The sequence below is a fragment of the Argopecten irradians genome, chromosome 9 (genome assembly GCF_041381155.1).
Source record: "Argopecten irradians isolate NY chromosome 9, Ai_NY, whole genome shotgun sequence".
In the NCBI taxonomy this organism is placed as follows: Eukaryota; Metazoa; Mollusca; class Bivalvia; order Pectinida; family Pectinidae; genus Argopecten; species Argopecten irradians.
This window is the reverse complement of record NC_091142.1, coordinates 25,230,801-25,252,712: the sequence shown is the minus strand read 5'-3', so window position 1 is coordinate 25,252,712 and position 21,912 is coordinate 25,230,801. Positions and strand designations below refer to the sequence as shown.

Sequence of the window (21,912 nt, the reverse complement as noted above, 5' to 3'; positions counted from 1 at the left end):
CCACACCTAAACACCCCCCCCACAATGGAATACTAAAATTTTGCAAAAACTAATTTTAACCCCCCCAAAACAACTTTGTACATTCCCCCCCAAAAACCCCCCAAAAAACAAAAAAACAAAAAAAAATTTTAAAATTAAAACCAAAAATATTTAAAAAAAAAAAAAAACCCCTAAAAAAAAAAATAAAAAAAAAAAAATGGCTTAATTTAAAACGTTAACAAACCAAACACCCAAAACTAAAAAAAACCCCAAAAATAAAAAACCCCCCCCCCCCAAAAAAAAAAAAAAAACACTCTTAACTAAAATGGTTTCAAAATTTCCACCAAATTTTAAAAAAAAAAAAAAAAAAAATTTTAAAAAAAAAAAAAACTCAATTTCCCCCCACAAACAAAAAAAAAAAAAAAAAAAAAATTCACCACAAAAAAAAAAAACCTTGATTACAAAAAAAGTCAAAAATTTTAAAAAAAAAAAAAAAAAAAAATGTCCAAAAAAACTAAAAAAAAAAAAAATGAAAAAACAAGAAACCATTTTTAAAAAACAAACCCCCCAAAATTTTGACAAAAAAAACCAAATCAAAAAAAAAATTTTTAACCCAACCCATCCCCCAAAAAAAAAAAAACCCCCCCCCCAAAAAAAAAAAACCCCATGTCCAACCAATGCCAAAAAATAAAAAAAAAAAAAAAACCCAAAATTTTTACCCCCCAAAACCTAAACCTAACCAAATTAAAAACCCCCAAAAAAAAAAAAAAAAAAAAAAAAAAAACTTTCAAACCCTTTTTTACCACAAAAATGGGTCCCCCCCAAAAAAAAAATTTACCATCAAAAAAAACAAAAAAAAACCCTTTTACCCCACTTTTTATCAAATCAAAAAAAAAAAAAAAAAAAAAAAAAAAAACCACTCCCCATCCCCTCAATCCAAAAAAAAAAAAAAAAACCCATAACTACTTGAATAAAAAAAAAACAACCCCCCAAAAAAAAAAAAAAAAAATGAGTTATTTTCCCAAAAAAAACACAAAAAAAAACCAAAAAAAAACCCCCCCAAATTCCAAATCTGTTTTAAAAAAAAAAAGGGATCCCCTAAAAATTAAATTTCCATCCAAAAAAAAAAGTCACCTAAAAATAGCCCAAAAAATCATCCCCAAGGTCCCCCTAAAATCCAAAATGGTAAAAAAATCAAACCCACACAAACAACCAAAAAAAAAAAAAATCCCCCCCAAATACCAAAATTAACCCCCAAATTAAAAAAACCCCCAAAACTTGCACCCCCCAAAAAAAAAAAAAAAATCTCAAACCCAAAAAAAAAAAACTACCCAATCCCCATCATCTGAAATGAAAAAAAAAAAAAAAAAGCCCAAAAAACAATTCATTAAAACCAATCAAAAAAAACAAAAAAAAAAAAAAAAAACCAAAAAAAAAAAAAAAAATTCAAAAAAAAACAAAAAACCAATAAACCTATCAAACTCTGAAACTCTTAATCAAAAAAAAAAAAAAAAACTTCACATTCACAATTCCAAAAAAAAAAAAAAACTAACCCAAACAAAGCTAAAAAAAAACCCAAAAACTGACAAAACAAAAAAAAAAAAAAAAACCAAAAAAAAAAAAAAATTCAAACAAAAAAAAAAAAAAACCCTTTCTACTTTTCAAAAAAAACCAAAAACCAAAAAACCCCCCATAAAAAAAAAAAACCCCCCCCAAACAAAAAAAAATTTTAAAATCAGAACAAACCAAAAAAAAAAAAAAAACTAAAAAACCAAGGGTTAACCCAAAAAAAAAAAAAAAAAAAAAAACCCAAAAAAAAAAAAAAAAAAAAAAATCCCCTCCCAACAAAAAAAAAAAAAAAAAAAACTGTAAACAAAAAACTTTACCACCCATTTACCCCCTTTTTCCCACACAATTTGAAAACTTTTTTTTAAAAAAAATAAAAAAAAAAAATTGAAAAAAAAAAAAAAAAAAAACCAAAAAAAAAAAAAAAAAGCCCAAAAAAAAAAACAAAAAAAAAAAAAAAAAAAAAAACTTAAAATTTAAAAAAAAAATTCCAAAAAAAAATTTTTTTTCAAAAAAAAAAAAAAAAAAAAAAAATTTCCAAAAAAAAAAAAAAAAAAAAAAAAAAATTCTTAAAAAAAAAATCTTTCAAAATTTGACCCAAAAAAAAACAAAAACCCCAAAAAAAAAAAAAAAAAAAAATTTCAAAATAACAAAAAAACCTTTTACAAAAAAAAAATTTTTATCAAAAAAAAACTAAAACCCCCAATTAAAATAAAAACACAAATTTTCAAATCAAAAACCCAAAAAAAACCCAACCCACCATGTTTTTCGCCAAAACCAATTTAAAAAAAAAAAACCTTTACACAAAAAATAACAAAAAAAATTGAAAAAATTACCCATCAAAAAAAATTTTAAAACCCAACCCCCATCCCCAAAATGAAAACCTTTTTCATTTTAACAAACATTTTACTTTAAAACACAAACTTATTAAAAAAAATAATAAAATAAACAAATTGTCAAAACTTAAAAATCAAAAAAAATTGAAAACCAAAAACAAAAAAACAAAAAAAACACGAAAATTTTCGACTTTCTTTTTTCTTAACATGGTCATTTCAAAACATTCTGAAAAAAAATCCCCAAACTTTGAATTTTATAAAAAAATTTCATTTAACAACCAAAAAAAACTTTAAAAAAAACCCCCCTTTAACCCATTTTCAAAACAAAAATTCCCAAAAAATTAAATTAAGATAAAATGGACAAAATTTTAAAAAAAAAATTTTTGAAAAAAAAAAACCCAAAAAAAAAACTTTTTCAACAAAAAAAAAAATAAAAATTATTTAAATATTCATAAAGTTGTATCAAAAAAATTTTCAAATGATTTTTTCAACGAAAACATCCCCCAAATCATAACTTACAAATACCAAACATTAAATTAACAAAAAAACCCATCACATATTTTCAATTTTCTTTTTGTTAAATAAAACCAACCAAAAAAACAGTTCCCAATCAAAATTAAAAAAAAAAATTTTCCATTTTATTTTCCAAAAATTAAAAATATTTTTTCCCACAAAAAACCAACCAAACTAAAATGGTTCTCCCACAAAATTTCAATTTCAAACAAAATTTGAAAAATTTTAAAAAAAAAACAAAAAATTTTAAATTTCAAACATCATTAAATCAAATGTCAAAAATTAAAAACAAAAAACAATTAATTTAAAATTAAAATCCCAAATTGACAAAAAAAATTCACATAAACCCAACAATTCTAAACCAAAATTTTCAAAAATTTCAACCTAAAAAATTACATTGGAAATTTTAATCAACCCCCACATTGTACCCATCAAATACCAAACAACAACAAATTCACCATTCAAAAACCCAATTAAAAAACAAAAATAAAAAAATGCCCAATAAAAAATTCAACCAAAAATACCACAAAAAAATGTCACAAACACCAATAAAATATCCAAAAACAAAAAATAACCCCAACAAAACCAAAACCATTACCAAAAACACCAAAAAAATTTCAACAATATAAACAAAATGTCAAAAATGGAGCACCAGTACACTTCAAATAAACACCAACAATTTAAAATTCAAATAACACAAATATAAAAAAAAATTCATTAAATCACACCAAAATATACAATATGTCACCACAATGTCACCAGTACCTTCAATATAAACATCAAATGTCAACCACAATGTCACCAGTACCTTCAATATAAACATCAAATGTCAACCACAATGTCACCAGTACCTTCAATATAAACATCAAATGTCAACCACAATGTCACCAGTACCTTCAATATAAACATCAAATGTCAACCACAATGTCACCAGTACCTTCAATATAAACATCAAATGTCAACCACAATGTCACCAGTACCTTCAATATAAACATCAAATGTCAACCACAATGTCAACAGTACCTTTAATATATACATCAAATGTCAACCACAATGTCAATAGTACCTTCAATATAAACATCAAATGTCAACCACAATGTCACCAGTACCTTCAATATATACATCAAATGTCAAACACAATGTCACACCAGTACCATTCCTTATAAACATCAAATGTCAACCACAATGTCAACCATAAACATCAATGTCAAACATCACATGTCAACCACAATGTCCACCAGTACCTTCAATATAACATCAAATGTCAACCACAATGTCACCAGTACCTTCAATATAAACATCAAATGTCAACCACAATGTCACCAGTACCTTCAATATAAATCAAATGTCAACCACAATGTCACCAGTACCTTCACATCAATGTCAACCACAATGTCACCAGTACCTTCAATATAAACATCAAATGTCAACCACAATGTCACCAGTACCTTCAATATAAACATCAAATGTCAACCACAATGTCACCAGTACCTTCAATATAAACATCAAATGTCAACCACAATGTCACCAGTACCTTCAATAAAAACATCAAATGTCAACCACAATGTCACCAGTACCTTCAATATAAACATCAAATGTCAACCACAATGTCACCAGTACCTTCAATATAAACATCAAATGTCAACCACAATGTCACCAGTACCTTCAATATAAACATCAAATGTCAACCACAATGTCACCAGTACCTTCAATATAAACATCAAATGTCAACCACAATGTCACCAGTACCTTCAATATAAACATCAAATGTCAACCACAATGTCACCAGTACCTTCAATATAAACATCAAATGTCAACCACAATGTCACCAGTACCTTCAATATAAACATCAAATGTCAACCACAATGTCACCAGTACCTTCAATATAAACATCAAATGTCAACCACAATGTCACCAGTACCTTCAATATAAACATCAAATGTCAACCACAATGTCACCAGTACCTTCAATATAAACATCAAATGTCAACCACAATGTCACCAGTACCTTCAATATAAACATCAAATGTCAACCACAATGTCACCAGTACCTTCAATATAAACATCAAATGTCAACCACAATGTCACCAGTACCTTCAATATAAACATCAAATGTCAACACAATGTCACCAGTACCTTCAATATAAACATCAAATGTCAACCACAATGTCACCAGTACCTTCAATATAAACATCAAATGTCAACCACAATGTCACCAGTACCTTCAATATAAACATCAAATGTCAACCACAATGTCACCAGTACCTTCAATATAAACATCAAATGTCAACCACAATGTCACCAGTACCTTCAATATAAACATCAAATGTCAACCACAATGTCACCAGTACCTTCAATATAAACATCAAATGTCAACCACAATGTCACCAGTACCTTCAATATAAACATCAAATGTCAACCACAATGTCACCAGTACCTTCAATATAAACATCAAATGTCAACCACAATGTCACCAGTACCTTCAATAACATTACACATCATATGTCAACCACAATGTCACCAGTACCTTCAATATATACATCAAAATGTCAACCACAATGTCACCAGTACCTTCAATATAAACATCAAATGTCAACCACAATGTCACCAGTACCTTCAATATAAACATCAAATGTCAACCACAATGTCACCAGTACCTTCAATATAAACATCAAATGTCAACCACAATGTCACCAGTACCTTCAATATAAACATCAAATGTCAACCACAATGTCACCAGTACCTTCAATATAAACATCAAATGTCAACCACAATGTCACCAGTACCTTCAATATAAACATCAAATGTCAACCACAATGTCACCAGTACCTTCAATATAAACATCAAATGTCAACCACAATGTCACCAGTACCTTAAATATATTACACATAAACATCAATGTCAACCACAATGTCACCAGTACCTTCAATATAAACATCAAATGTCAACCACAATGTCACCAGTACCTTCAATATAACATCAAATGTCAACCACAATGTCACAGTACCTTCACATATATACATCAAATGTCAACCACAATGTCACCAGTACCTTCAATATAAACATCAAATGTCAACCACAATGTCACCAGTACCTTCAATATAAACATCAATCAAATGTCAACCACAATGTCACAGTAACCTTCAATATATACATCAAATGTCAACCACAATGTCACCAGTACCTTCAATATAAACATCAAATGTCAACCACAATGTCACCAGTACCTTCAATATATACATCAAATGTCAACCACAATGTCACCAGTACCTTCAATATAAACATCACAATGTCAACCACAAATGTCACCAGTACCTTCAATATAAACATCACCATGTCAACCACAATGTCACCAGTACCTTCAATATAAACATCAAATGTCAACCACAATGTCACCAGTACCTTCAATATAAACATCATAAACATCAAATGTCAACCACAATGTCACCAGTACCTTCAATATATACATCAAATGTCAACCACAATGTCACCAGTACCTTCAATATAAACATCAAATGTCAACCACAATGTCACCAGTACCTTCAATATAAACATCAAATGTCAACCACAATGTCACCAGTACCACCTTCAATATAAACATCAAATGTCAACCACAATGTCACCAGTACCTTCAATATAAACATCAAATGTCAACCACAATGTCACCAGTACCTTCAATATAAACATCAAATGTCAACCACAATGTCACCAGTACCTTCAATATAAACATCAAATGTCAACCACAATGTCACCAGTACCTTCAATATAAACATCAAATGTCAACCACAATGTCACCAGTACCTTCAATATTAACATCAAATGTCAACCACAATGTCACCAGCACCTTCAATATATACATCACCATGTCAACCACAATGTCACCAGTACCTTCAATATATCATCAAATGTCAACACAATGCCACCAGCACCTTCAATATATCATCAAATGTCAGTAAATAAAGGGAGAAGGCAAAAAAAAAAGACAAGCAGGAGTACTTACGTATTAAACATCAACAGACAGATTTTCATGTTATTAATTTCCTTAAAAGTTCTTGATGACTATTTATGATTTTGTTTGAGACTTACCTTGAAGATCTCGGTTAACTGGTCCATTAAGATCTGGGTATTCAATCATGAGTCTCTCTCGCTCCTTGGCCTCCTCTAATTGGTGTTCTAGGCTCTGTATGCTGTTCTCCAGTTTACTTATAGAGTCTTGAAGCTGTTCCTTCTCAGCACTCAAGTGTTCTATCAACTCCTGGGTATTTAAATTAAACACATTAATCAATAAGTGCATTAGTTTTGTGTTCACTTTATTAAAAACACCCAAGCCCATTCAAAAGTTAAAGATGCTCCATCACTGACAGAGCATATGCGATACTCATCATTTGAAAAATAATTGGTGTTTAATCGTTTATGTACATGTATATGTCTACTTGACACAAAGATAATATAAAATAATTTATGTTGCTTTTGGTGCATGTGCAATCAGTAGTTCATTCATTATAGGACATAATGCGATATAATTTTTTGGGGATGCAATTAATTATTTTGAATATTTTTTATCTGTAAGTGAAATTAGAAGCTCAAACTTTTCAATGGTGGAAATGGTGTAAAGTGGCTAACTTTTGTAACTGGAGAAAGGTACTAAATCGTCTGCTCCTGCTTTTGATTAGAGAAAAAATACTATTTGTCAGCGATGGAGCATCTTTAAGCATGAGTATGAAATTACACTAACAATAAAAGGCACAGAAATGCAATAAGTTTGCTCTAAGACACTAAATGATTAATATCATTTGAAGATGTCCCAGGTTTATAAGTGTAGAAAAGGTGGAATGCCCAGAGAAAGCAAACCACCGACCAAAGGTCAGTACATGTACCTGGCAACTGCCCCGCATGGGATTTGAACCTGAATCCTAGAGGTGAAAGGCTGATGGAAATACAATGTATGCCATAACATCTTAACAACTCTGTCACCACAGCTTCAGAACCAACACCAAGACTTGTAGACTATGCATAATAAAGCTGGTAATTAAGAGACCTATAAGATTTTTTTTATTATAAACACTAAATACGTCTGCATGCATTTACTCCATCATTATTTGATTTTACTTGTAGCTGAATTCGTGACCTTTCTCAGCTTTCTGTGAGGACTAAAGAGGAGAGCTGACTATTTTTTTTTTTACCTCGTCATTTTTTATTTTTGCTTGTAACTTTGTGACCTGCTCCAGTGCCTTCTGTAGGGATTCCTGAGCGGCTTCGCGTTCCTCCTCTGCCAGGCCGACCTGATCCTTGAGTTCTTCGTTTTCCTGGTCCAGCGTATCCAGCCTCTGTAGCAACATGTCCTGCTTTGACTGTAAACTCTGAAACATATAACACAATACAATGACAAGTGATAGTCTGATAGGGAATATAATACAGTTGAACCTGATAAATATAAATTTAAAGCCCACCATCTTTTTGAAACAAAATATTTCTTAAAAACAATATTAACATAAGAAAGGCTACAACACCAAACAAATGCAAGATTACCTGTGTAATTTTTGTTAACGGTACTCTACAAAATTATCAAACTTATTTGAAAAGATAGTGCATGCCATCGCTGGGCCTTTAAATTGATGTTTTGTCTCTATTATGGAGTAACACATTTGATACTCTACGTAGTTAAATTTTTTTAAACTCAACTGACTAACTTTTAGTCTGAGAGAAGATCTCTCTACACTAGCTTGCTGTCAGAGTTACGATAAATTTTATAGGTTAATATTTTCAGTTTTTTAATGAATCCTTACCTTGCCATGTTTGGAAGAACTTTTATTCTTTGCTAACTCTCTAGACAGTTCCTTAGAAGACTTGTCAAACTGACTCTGGATCTTTGTTAGTTCACTCTGAAGTTTCTGAATCTCCTCTGAGTTAGCTTTGTTTTCCTCCAAATCCTTTGTTAACCGTTCTTTTGTTTCTTCTGTTAGATAAATAAAAGATTGAGACATCCAAAAGAACAATCTGTCAATGAATTCCTAATTCTATTTCAAGAAGTATAATATTTCAATGTAATACTGATGGTATATAAAATATAAAAGAATAAAAATCAAAATAAACAAATCAAAAAGTCAGTGTTACATGTATGAGATGGATAAAGTATGAAATCACTAGACTGAGTAGACCACCTAAAATTACACGAAATGGGATAAAATCAAAATATAAAGAATAAAATGCACTCATTATTTTCTAAATTAATAGAACCCATTTCCCACATCAGCCCATTATTAAAACAACGAAAGAAACGCAATCTCAAATCAAGTTAAAGCATCTATTCTTAAAAAATGTAGGCTCCTCCTCTGAATTGTCAGTTAAACAATAAAAGAAAAATTTTGACTTAATGTCAGACATTCTCTTGCTATAAATTGAGGTAAATCTTCAGGAAATTAAATCTGTTAGATTTTCATATCAATCAACAAACATCCATACAGACCTAGGGTAGTAAGAAGGCATTGCTGTCTTTCTAAGTCAGCTTTATAAGTCTGTAGCTGTTGTTCCAGCGTTGTCTTTGTTGATGTTAGTTCATTCTTCTGCATAGTCATCGTGGCAACAGTCTCCTGGTGATCACTCTCCATGTCCTTGACCTTGAGGTCATACTGTTTCCTCAGAGCTGCCTGAACCTCACGCTCTGTCCTCATTTCACTATCAAAGCTTGACACTCGCTTTTCTAGCCTTTTACACTTCTTTTCATAAGTCTCCACCTCATCTTTGAGATTTGCTATCACTTCTAATATATTATCCTGGTTTTTGTTGATTCTATTCAGGTCTTTGTTTTGTTCCCCTGCCCACCTTGCCATATCATTGGCTGTCAGCCACTTTAAATCTGCCACTAGTGGGCGGTATTGCTGTAGACTAGACGGCAGTTTCTGATTTTTACACATAGTGACAATTAATTCCCCTGTGGTCTTGAAACTTTTCTGAGCAATGTGACATGCCTCACACGGCACGAAGGCAGTTTCTATAGTCTGACACGACTTACTGTTAGCGTCTCTAGCGATTTCCTCGAACTGTCTTGCAGTGTATATAGGAGTGGTGGCGGACATTGACTTGTTGGATATCTGACCTAAGCTGTTCAGAGACATGTGTGAACCTGTTCTAGAGCCATCTTCACTCAAATCTGATGCCTTCTTAATGTTGTTTTCTAATTCTTCTAGTTTTCTGTTTTTTGTTTTGATCTGAAACGTACAAAAAGAAGATTATTTACACTGTATAATGCAAGATTATGTCAACTGGTCTACAAATGGTGAGTTTAATAATGGATTACATTGTATGTATATGCAAGCACTTATTCATGAAACATATAATACATGCAATACACTTAATACATGTAATAAATATTGTATAGATGGACACTTTATATAAAAACATAATAGATATAAACAGTTAAAGATATTTCCTAAATCTATATATCGATTTAGATGGTTTACTCATATGCCGTTCAAACATATCCTTTTTAGAACATGCAGCAAATGAAAAAGGCCCCACTTTTGTTCTAGAAGTTCATTCCATTTATACAGTGGGGCTCTATTTTACCTGAAAAGAACTTAATCAATCTTGTCAATCTCAAAACATTGTTCCTTTCTGTTAAGGTATCTAACACAGCCCCCTGTTTGATTGATAACTCTTATTCTATTTAATTGCGCTGTAAAATATTTGTCTTCTTTCATTGTCCCATTTTACTGTTCGTGTAATATTATGTAATCATGTTCGTTTTGTGTGTCTTGATAAAGGGACAGATCGCCTTGAAAATTTGACAATTTTTTTTGTCCACATGGTAAGAATTACTTCTTTGTCCCTTCATATTAATCTATAATATACCCGGTACTGATGTCTACGACCCTTACATCGGACATGGTCTGTTGAAGCATGGCTTGAAGTTGTATCTGACGATTTGAGTACTGTTTAACCACCAGGCCGACGGAAGTGTTACTGGTATCTGCTAGGTCGACACCACCTCTGGACATTGTCTGCTTGTTAAAGGCTGACAGGGTCTGCATCAAATACACAAATCTGAAATAAAATGACAATTTTGATACATAGACCAATACAGGAAAGTGCAGTGACAAGATGAAAGCAGTCGAACACATGGTAAAATACCATCATCCTATTTGGTATGGGTAACAAAATCTGAAAATAGTATGTCAATGTATACTTTCCTACTATGTACATGATTTGCTACACAGAATGTAATAGTTATAAAATCATCTACAAATGTTCATTTATTAATTAATTATTCTATTTATTCATTGATTTTTGTTAAACAATTGTAAATAGAGAGCATCCAAACATTTTACTTTTAACTCATTCATCCCTGAAGACACATTTAGATTTCAAATCAAGGACATTGGACACTGTGGAATTCCAGTGGTCAATATGTAGTTAGAGGACAATTTGAAAATTTGTGTTTTCTGATTTTGACAATCAAAGTCCATAATCATCATACAAATGTACATGATACTGATTATATTGACATGTCATGATCAGGAGTATGCAGGGTTTAAAGATATAAAATTTTAAAAACAGCAGTGTTTTTCCTGAGTATTTTGGGAAACTGCACCTTGTGAAAATTGGGAATTTTTGTGCGATAAAAGTAGGAAATTGGGAAAAATTTTAAGTGTGTATGGAAAGTTTGGAAAAGGTAGAAATAAACAATTATGCTTCTCTAAGAATCATTGTAAGAATGTATACTAAAATACGATGTTCAGACTGGAATTTCCAGATTTTTTTTTTTTTTTGTCACACAAAATACTCTTCAACTCACTGATTTGGGAAATTTAGACATAGATTTGGGAAAAAATAACAAGAAATACAATTGGGAATGGGGCCGAAATTCGGCCCCAAATATATACAGGAAAAACACTGAACAGGATAAAATGCAAGATTATAATTAAGTCAGCAAAATGTTACAGAAATTACAATTACCTGTCAATAACAAGTTCATACAGAGCAATGTGTGCCACTTGACATTCCTCGGCGTCATCAGAGTAACTGTACAAATCTAGGAGGTCCTCTATGTCTAAATCACAGGAGAGTTTGTCCGGGAATTTCCAGGACGGCTGCTGCACCGGTCCAATCCTGGACACAATTTCACCAATAGCCCACTGTAGGTCTGTTACATCCTGCTTCAGACTTTCCAGGATAGCTTCATTTCCCAGCAATTCAGCCATGACCCTTTAGGAATTTAATGAAGACATCATATTTAATAATTATCATATGACACTGTACAATTTTATATATAACAGATACACATGATTTTTTATAATATTGTAGCCACATTTTGTATATATTTAATGAAAAGTATATGTACATTGCATCTAGGGGAGGATATAACGTAGTGATAGTAACCAATGGAGTGTCAAGGGTGCAGTAATTGATGATAGTGATCGAGAAACTGCGCATATGTACATGTACAAATGGAGATCTAGAGTTAGCTACTGTTGGATCCGAAAAGATATCTTTTCCACGACTTCAGTAGCTACATATATGTAACATAGAGTATACTGTTTCAATTAAAAAGTGATGGGAATAAAATGAATCCAGATTTATTAAAAACTAATATTAATTCAATGTAATAAAGACAAAAGAAAATCATTGATTTGCAAAAGAAATATGGTATTGTTGACTTGGGACTATATTAGTTATGAAACATGGTTATACATTTCGAATTATAATAGGAATATTTTAAAGTGTTGAGTGGCCAACGACAACTACACGATGTAACATTTTCTATCATATTTCCCGTTCACGGCAACTAACGTCGATGAAAAGGCATTTTTTGACACTACTTTTCAGCCAACAATAAGACCTTTATCATCATGATATAAAAGGGCACTGATTATTTGTGTATTACTTGCCTGTTTGATATAAATTACGCTGATAGATAACAATTAAATGATTCGCTCAGTAAGTCCAGAGCACTCGACGGCCATATTGTTTACAAGAATGCTAACGAACGGAATTCTCCGACTTTATTAAAGAATGGGATAGAAAGTCCAGAGAGGTGCTGAATGTGGTCACTCTCAAGGGAGATCACTCTGTTAGATAAACATCAACGATGGCTGCTGCTGCACGCGTGACACTTGCTGACGTTTACCGGGCGCACGAGCGAATAATGCCCTATATACACAAGACACCTGTGTTTACCAATGCCACGTTTGATAAATTAATTGGGAGGAATGCATTTTTCAAGGCTGAGAATCTCCAGAAGACGGGATCGTTCAAAGCAAGAGGAGCCCTGAATGCTGTCAGTAATCTTCTCCAAGTTCAGGACACATGTACTAGCGCACGACCAGTTAGTTCAGTAAATGTTTCGGTTGCTTTCTATAACTAGCATGGCTATCATAAGCAATAAATCATGTTGTATAAGTAGACCTGCATGAATATTATGCATTTTTTTCTGATGTCACATAACACTTTGTTATTTTAAAGTTTTTTAAAAAGGTCCTTTTCCGAAACAAAAATGAAGTTCAACATACATGTACATGTAAGGCCAAAAAATATATTTCTGTTAAGGGTTACATTGGCAATTAGGGTCGGTAGGTCCCTTTCACTCTAAAGTAATGGCCAGAGCCTGAGTCTGAGATCAAAATCCTGACTTTTATTTTTTTTTTCGTAGAAAAGTGGAAAAAAAATTAGGGTTGGGGTAAAAAAAATTAGGGTTGGTCGAGTAACCCTAAACAAACATGTATAATTTCTTCTTTGCCTAAGTATTAATTTTGTACCTTTTATCGATGACCTAAGATGAAGAAAAATAAGATAGCCTTCTATCAGTATAAAGATTAATTTTACTGTTTTGTCGTCTGGTGCGATGATCGTCAACTAATTTAGTATAACTTTTGATGCTGTAATTAAGACATTTGATTTGTTTTAATTAAATTGTTCAGAATGTGTCATGTTGAGTTACAATATATTAGCTTAATAACTTTTCCGACTCTACAAAATTATCAAAATTAATGTTTTACATTCCCATTTTAAAAATTAAAAACCTTTTCGGAAAGGTAGTGGTCCTTTCATTACACTATCATACCTGCACCATATAACGTTTTGGTTATACATGCATACAAATGTCTCTTTTTCTTCATCTTTTGTTAAGGAGTTGATCTTGTGTATCTTTGTTCTTTTTTCTATACTAAAACATCTTTGCAGTACATGTACTACTTTAAATTTTGTTTATGTATATGTATCCACACAGTGGAAACTATGCATTACTAAAAAATACTAACTATACATACTTTCAAGTACATATTGTGTAACAAAGGATAAGGAAATGTGTATGTAACACCCTGACCAGGGTTAAAACCCAGAACCTTCAGACACTAGTAGCCAGCCTACATACATGACTTTGGTATGCATTGATATGATGTATGTGTACAATTGTAAGCTCGTGCCTGAGGGCATATACCACATGCACCTGGTTACTGATCGATGAACGACCAGCAAGTCCAAATTAAGCTGCTGTATTCCTCCTTGCTTTTAAAATATTTGATTTGCCCTTCATTAAAGACATACATATTAAAGACCCTAAACATATAATATACAATGCATTTGGTTTTGGTGCCAATTCTGTAATGGAGAAGGAGGAAATGTACAGACTAGCGGATCTTGTAACCTCAAAACACTAATCAAAATCAAAAGGTCTACTAGTAAAGCTTCTTAATCAAAGATAATCAGGGCCGCGGTGGCCGAGTGGTTAAAATGTCCTGATATATAACCACAAGCCCTCCACATCTGGGATGCGAGTTCAAATGCAATGTGGGGCAGTTGCCAGGTACTGACCGTTGGTTTTTCTCTGGGTACTCCGGCTTTCCTCCACCAACAAACCTGGTACGTCCTTACATAACCCTGGCTGGTAATAGGACATTAAACTAATAAACCCCCAAAGATAATCAATCCTGTCCTGCCGCATAAGTATAAGTGAGGAGAAGAGAAAATTCTAGCTAGGTCCCTCTGAGCTAACTGGTCACTGATGATCAACCAAGTCCAATTTTGCTATATACATATATGTACACTGTAGAATGGTGATTGGTCCCGTCTATATCTTTTATATATTCAATGATTATTGTATATGTACATGACATACATGTATATCAAATTTTGTTTGACATTAATGTAATATATGCATGAATTACATATAACATGTGGCATTAAGCATCTATGCATGTGCATTTGTATTGTTTCATATCTTTATAAGTTATGTGTACATGCATATTTGAGTTAATGTACTGAGTATCTGCCTAGCACCTCCTTCAATTTCTTGTACAATAAGAAATGCACTGATACCTGTTATATATCTACACATGCATGTAATGCACATGGTTTATGGAACATGTGTTTAATTTGATATAATGTACCAAGTATAAAGCTAATGAGGCATATTATAAAATTAGCATACATGTACACCATACAGATATGTTTTATGACTTATAGCAGAAGCGAAAGAATTTTAAACAATATATTTACCTGTCGATCTATTACTGAAATATTTATAATTATACAATATTTTAATTAGTAATTAATATTAATCAAAATGAATCCTGGTAGATTATTGTAAAATTCATTTTGTAAAAAAAAAAAAAAACATTTTAAATAAGGAAAGGTATTAAAATTCCTTTGTTGCATTATTTTTAACATTCTGATTTCATTTTAAGAGCATAGTAAATAAATACACACAAAAAAAACCCATCTTAAGAAATATATTAAAATGCCATTGTTTTACCAACAGGTGATGAGCCTTAGGGAGAGGAATGCTAACGCTGCTGGAGTGGTGAGTATAGGGTCTATTTGTATGACAAATACCGTATTCAACCCAATAAGCGCCCAGGGCATTTATAAAATTGAAAAAATGAAAAGATGTTTAATAAGACAAAATTATTGCGAATCTATACAGTTTTGTGTAGTTTGGTCTTTATTTATGACTGGGAAATTGAAATCAAGACCTCAAAAATTGGGAAAGGCGCTTATAGGGACATGGGTGCTTATTTGGTCGAATACTTTGTGAGTATTCCGGGGCCTGTTGTACGACAAATAGTGAGTGAGTATTAATGGGTCAATTTGTAAGACAGATAGTGAGTATTGGTCAATGGATCTATTTGTATGACAAATATCGTATTCAACCCAATAAGCACACAGGACATTTGAAAAATTGAAAAAAAGGTGCTTTATAAGACAAAATTATTGCAAACCTACATTCTTTGTTCAGTGTATATGGTTTTAATAGTTTTGTCTACATGCATGCGGAATTGAAATGAGGCCTCAAAAAGGGGAGGGGTGCATATAGGGACATGGGCGTTTACTGGGTCGAATACTGTAGTGAATATTGTCTTTATTTGTATGACGACAGATAGGGATTATTTGGTCTATATTTGTATGGCAAATATAGTGATAATTTGGTCTTGTTTGACAAATAGTGAGTATTTGGTCAGTTTAAATGAAAATTTGTTTGTGTTTGTTTTATGTCCTTAATATCAATACAAGGGTCATTTAAGAACTTACCAGATTTAGGAGATGGAAGAAAGCTGAAGTAAAGCAATCCTCTCTGCACAGTTGGTAGCTGCAGACAAAAGACCAAAAGAGGGTTATAATCTGTTAACTTCACTTCCCTCTCCTTCTTGAAAAGGAGTAGACGGATCATTACTCTTGGCTAGTGAAGACCGGTTTGTGGTTAAACATGTATACTGGAACACATTAACCACTGGGCAACCACTGTTGACTAATCCCAAAATGAATGCAGAAGCATTGGGCCTCGATGGGATATGTACCTCTTGCTGTATAGTACAAACTTTATACAACTGCATGCATTGGTTCCTTCTTCATATGTTTCTGTGACTACTTTCACTGTTATATATAGACTGTTTTGGTGAGAGCTAGGTCATAGATATTTATGTTTAGTGAAATATCACTTCATTCATTACAAGTTTGTTTGTGTGTAACAATCTGTGATGTTTTATAGGTAACACACAGTACTGGTAACCATGGCCAGGCCTTAGCCTGGGCAGCTCAGACTGTAGGTCTCAAGTGTGCAGTCATTGTTCCTCGGGACACACCACAGGTTAAGAAGGACGCAATAACAAGCTATGGAGCAGAGCTAGTCTTGTGTGAGCCTACACCTCAGTCTCGGTAAGTATAATAGTATACTGAAGTGTTTGAATTTTCATTCCTCATCCCAACCCCCACATGTATTGGGAGATGGGGTGTATTATGTTACAATGTCATTTACTTGTATACATATATTGATGTACGTCCTGACATGCATTTTTGGCGAGGGAGAGGGTCACCTCGCCATTGTGATCGTGGTTGCAAAATTCTCTTTCAGTCAATTTCCTCAATATGATTGGCTAAGAACTTGCTCGCAGATACTAGCGCTCCTAGCGGCAGTGTATTCAACAACTTTGATTTTACCGGGAATTTTAAATAGCAAATTTTGAATATGAAAGCAGAGATTTAATACTATTTAAATCTCTGATGAAAGTTACTGAAATAAGCGTATCTGTAATGTTGAAATAGGAATAGTAGATTACTGCTTTCATATCCTTACCATATACATCATCCAAATGATCTTAGGTTGGAAAATTTTCACTTGAATTGTGTACAATGTATCTAGACTTTTCGTCCCGAAAATGTTGTTTTCAACACATGAAGACGTTTCGTCCCGAAAATGCTTCGCTTCGCCCCACGCGTTTAGTCCCTACTAATGACAATTATCCCGCAACGGAAAAAATGAAATCTATAGTTCACCTCAAACATTCAAATTGTTACAATAATGATTTTTGCACTTTGAATCATATTAGTTCGGGAGCAAATATATTTCAGGACGATATTGAGATTTGTTTATCACGGCTGCGTTATGCCACATGTACGTGTAAATCCACAATGGAAGAAAGACAACTCTAACAAAATTTTGGACAAACTTGGACTACTGATAAAATAGCACGTGACAGACGGTGAACCAAGGTGGCGTAATCTTAAAACTAACGGCAGTTAATAAGGTATGAATATTTACCACATTCATTATTATCGATAAATTTATAAGCACATGTATAAATATCAGATTATATCTATATTTACTAAAGCACGTTCAGAGATAACCACTAAACCATACTTACTTTTATTAGCTCACCTGGTCCGAAGGACCAAGGTGAGCTTATGCCATACCGTGGCGTCCGGCGTCCGTCGTCCGTCGTCCGTCGTCCGTCGTCCGTCGTCCGTCGTCCGTCGTCCGTCGTCCGTCCGTCCGTCCGTCCGTCAACAATCGACTTCTTCTCCATAACCGCTGGTCGGATTTCAACAAAATTTGGCTGGTAGTATCCTTATGGGCTACTAACTGAAAATTGTACAAATGATGGGGCTGACCCCCCAGGGGCCTGAGAGGCGGGGCCAAAAGGGGTCAATTTGGCTATTTCCATATAAACGACTTCTTCTCTGAAACCAAGCATGGGATAGCACCCATAATGCAATGGTAGCATCCTTATAGGGTGGGGATTCAAAATTGTACAAATGATGGGGCTGACCCCCCGGGGGCCTGAGGGGCGGGGTCAAATGGGGTCCATTTGGCTATTTCCATATAAACGACTTCTTCTCTGAAACCAAGCATGGATAGCACCCATAATGCAATGGTAGCATCCTTATAGGGTGGGGATTCAAAATTGTACAAATGATGGGGCTGACCCCCCGGGGGCCTGAGGGGCGGGGTCAAATGGGGTCCATTTGGCTATTTCCATATAAACGACTTCTTCTCTGAAACCAAGCATGGGATAGCACCCATAATGCAATGGTAGCATCCTTATAGGGTGGGGATTCAAAATTGTACAATTGATGGGGCTGACCCCCCCGGGGGCCTGAGGGGCGGGGTCAAATGGGGTCAATTTGGCTATTTCCATATAAACGACTTCTTCTCTGAAACTAAGCATGAGATAGCACTCATAATGCAATGGTAGTATCGTTATAGGGTAGGGATTAAAAATTGTACAAATGATGGGGCTGACCCCCCGGGGCCTGAGGGGCGGGGTCAAAAGGGTTCAATTTGGCTATTTCCATATAAACGACTTCTTCTCTGAAACCAAGCATGGGATAGCACCCATAATGCAATGGTAGCATCCTTATAGGGTGGGGATTCAAAATTGTACAAATGATGGGGCAGACCCCCGGGGGCCTGAGGGGCGGGGTCAAATGGGGTCAATTTGGCTATTTCCATATAAACGACTTCTTCTCTGAAACTAAGCATGAGATAGCAACTCATAATGCAATGGTAGTATCTTTATAGGTTGGGGATTCAAAATTGTACAAATGATGTGGCTGACCCCCGGGGGGCCTGAGGGGCGGGGTCAAAAGGGTTCAATTTGGCTATTTCCATATAAACGACTTCTTCTCTGAAACCAAGCATGGGATAGCACCCATAATGCAATGGTAGCATCCTTATAGGATGGGGATTCAAAATTGTACAAATGATGGGGCTGACCCCCAGGGGGCCTGAGGGGCGGGGTCAAAAGGGGCCAATTTGGCTATTTCCATATAAACGACTTCTTCTCTGAAACTAAGCACGTTATAGCACCCATAATACAATGGTAGTATCCTTATAGTGTGGGAATTCAAAATTGTGCAAATGATAGGGCTGACCCCCCGGGGGCCTGAGGTGCGGGGTCAAAAGTGGTCAATTTCCATATAAATAACTTTTTCTCTGCAATTTAACATGGGATTACGCTCATAATGCAATGGTTACATCCTTATAGGGTTTGAATTCAAAATTTTGCAAATGATGGGGCTGACCCACCGGGGGCCTGAAGGGTGGGGTCAAAAGGGGTCAATTTAGCTATTTCCATATAAACGACTTCTTCTCTGCAACTAAGAATGGAAGAGCACTTGTAATGCAATGGTAGCATCCTTATAGGGTTGGGATTTGAAATTGTACAAATGATAGGGCTGACCCCCGGGGCCTTAGACGGCAATAGATGCGAGGTCAAAAGGTCAATTAGGCTACTATTTTCATATAAATTACTTTGTCTCTGAACCTATGTATTGGATAGCATATTTGTATGGTATCAATAGCATCATTGTATGGTTGTGATTCAAAATTAAACTTTGGGAGTCAATTTTGCTTATTTTTCTAATTGTCTGAGTCTTGTGATAATTACTAACAAAAAACCAGGTGAGCAATACAGGCCCTCTGGGCCTCTTGTTTAAAACGTTTTAGTTATTTTCACCACAGGAGCTTGACGTTCTGATCATATACATACAGCATATTCATTAAACTAGGTAATACGAAGTAAATTTTAGACCGAATGACATAAATCATATATGGAATGTTCATATAACTCGAAGTCATATTTTTTGGAATACTAGATCGACGAAAATGCCGATTTCTTCTTCATAATTCTTCCGTAAAACGGCACTTAAAAAGCTGTTTCAATCTGTAACAAATGTAGAGAAAACTGTTAATTGTTTAGCAATTATCCTGAGTTATATTTTACCAACAAGCATCAGAGATTAGCAATTAAATTTATATAAACATATTCCCGACTCTCACTTGCATTGTGTGATCACTCGAGCGGAACTAATCTCTACCACCTGGCACAGTCGGGGTGTTCTCTGAACGCCAACATAATTATCAACAATAGGTAGGTGTTGTTTTAGGAAACAATAGGAAGGCAATTATATACTGTTTCATATAAGCTGTCTTTGTTTTCACCTGTAAAGTCACCTGAGATTTACCTGTATTTCAATCAGTATTATAGGTAACATTTGTGGATTTTGGAAAATAATTCCTTCAATATATTCTGTACAATATACAATGTAAACTATTAATTAAAGATAATCGGTGCTTTAATATACATAAAATCATAAACATTGCAAATGCTAAGAATTAATAAGGAGCTACATGCGGATTATTAAGAACAATGCATTTTAAGTTCCAGGTGAAATATTTTTTTACAAAAACCATATCTCAATTTTATCAGAAAAACAGGTTTCTTGATCAATGTATATTCTAATGTAATAGTATTCTGTATTGACATAGGAGTTCCCCAGGGCTACATTCTTAGCCAACTTTCATTTCTTGTGACCGTGCATAGTTGATTTCTTTTATCGCAGAGACATACACCTTTAAGTATTTGGTTTGAAAATGAGTGGAGAAAAACAATATCATAAAAATTTTAATTAATTTTGTTGGAAATTTTGACCTGTTTATTATAGTTTCAGTTGGTAATCTATTAAAGCCGACACAAACACACATATATGATGTTTTATAAACATTGGTAATAATATATCATTGCTATATGTATTTTAGATACAAAATATTTTTAGAAGTAACTTAATAACAAGGAGCCGCAAAGCTTGGCATTATCCCCCGCGCCCAGTTGTGTATGAAAGCTCAAACATAAAATAAATGAAGCTCGTTGTAACTAAGAGTTTAAAATGAAAGATTCCCATTAGCAAAAGGCACAACTAGAGCACTAGCCTAACATGTACAGAAAGTTTTGTGTAGCCAAGTTGAACGGTTTTTGAGTTATAGCCTGAAATAGAAAGGAAACTTTAATAATATGGTATTTTTGAATAAGTTTCCATAGTAACAGAAAAAGTATCGAAAATGAAAGGTTCCCATTAGCAAAAGGCACAACTAGAGCACTAGCCTAACATGTACAGAAAGTTTCGTGTAGCCAAGTTGAATGGTTTTCGATTATAGCCCGGAATAGAAAGGAAACTTTAATAATATGGTATTTTTTAATAAATTTCCATGGTAACAGAAAAAGTATTGAAAATGGAAGGTTCCCATTAGAAAAAGGCACAACTAGAGCACTAGCCTAACATGTACAGAAAGTTTCGTGTAGCCAAGTTGAACGGTTTTCGAGTTATAGCCCGGAATAAAAAGGAAACTTTAATAATATGGTATTTTTGAATAAGTTTCCATGGTAACAGAAAAAGTATCGAAAATGAAAGGTTCCCATTAGCAAAAGGCACAACTAGAGCACTAGCCTAACATGTACAGAAAGTTTCGT

General features: G+C 33.7%; 2 protein-coding genes and 1 long non-coding RNA gene across 9 annotated transcripts in view; 1 reads left to right on the top strand and 2 right to left on the bottom strand.

The window, feature by feature from the left end:
* LOC138331871 (uncharacterized) overlaps nt 1–5,139 on the bottom strand; it is a 63,397-nt gene extending 58,258 nt beyond the window's left edge. Inside the window, exon 1 of the long non-coding RNA XR_011209738.1 lies at nt 4,988–5,139. This is a non-coding gene — a long non-coding RNA (uncharacterized lncRNA). The remainder of the gene's footprint in view (nt 1–4,987) is intronic.
* The window catches only part of LOC138331869 (coiled-coil domain-containing protein 157-like), a 74,034-nt gene extending 61,163 nt beyond the window's left edge, over nt 1–12,871 (bottom strand). The window contains exons 1-7 of the mRNA XM_069279697.1: nt 12,781–12,871; nt 11,849–12,097; nt 10,771–10,936; nt 9,360–10,101; nt 8,680–8,849; nt 8,077–8,253; nt 6,980–7,148 (exon numbers count right to left, since the gene is read on the bottom strand). Coding sequence (XP_069135798.1) covers nt 6,980–7,148; nt 8,077–8,253; nt 8,680–8,849; nt 9,360–10,101; nt 10,771–10,936; nt 11,849–12,093 — 1,669 coding nt within the window. The 5' untranslated portion in view covers nt 12,094–12,097; nt 12,781–12,871. The remainder of the gene's footprint in view (nt 1–6,979; nt 7,149–8,076; nt 8,254–8,679; nt 8,850–9,359; nt 10,102–10,770; nt 10,937–11,848; nt 12,098–12,780) is intronic.
* The window catches only part of LOC138331870 (serine racemase-like), an 88,482-nt gene that overhangs the window by 45,508 nt on the left and 21,062 nt on the right, over nt 1–21,912 (top strand). For 2 of the 7 annotated variants that reach the window (XM_069279702.1, XM_069279703.1), the window contains exons 1-3: nt 12,962–13,169; nt 15,648–15,689; nt 16,875–17,041. The exons of 2 other annotated variants lie outside the window; for them this stretch is intronic. In XM_069279702.1, coding sequence (XP_069135803.1) covers nt 12,981–13,169; nt 15,648–15,689; nt 16,875–17,041 — 398 coding nt within the window. In that variant the 5' untranslated portion in view covers nt 12,962–12,980. Of the gene's footprint in view, nt 1–12,961; nt 13,227–15,647; nt 15,690–16,874; nt 17,042–21,912 lie in introns of those variants that run through there. 3 more of the 7 variants (XM_069279698.1, XM_069279699.1, XM_069279700.1) reach the window with 2 other exon arrangements.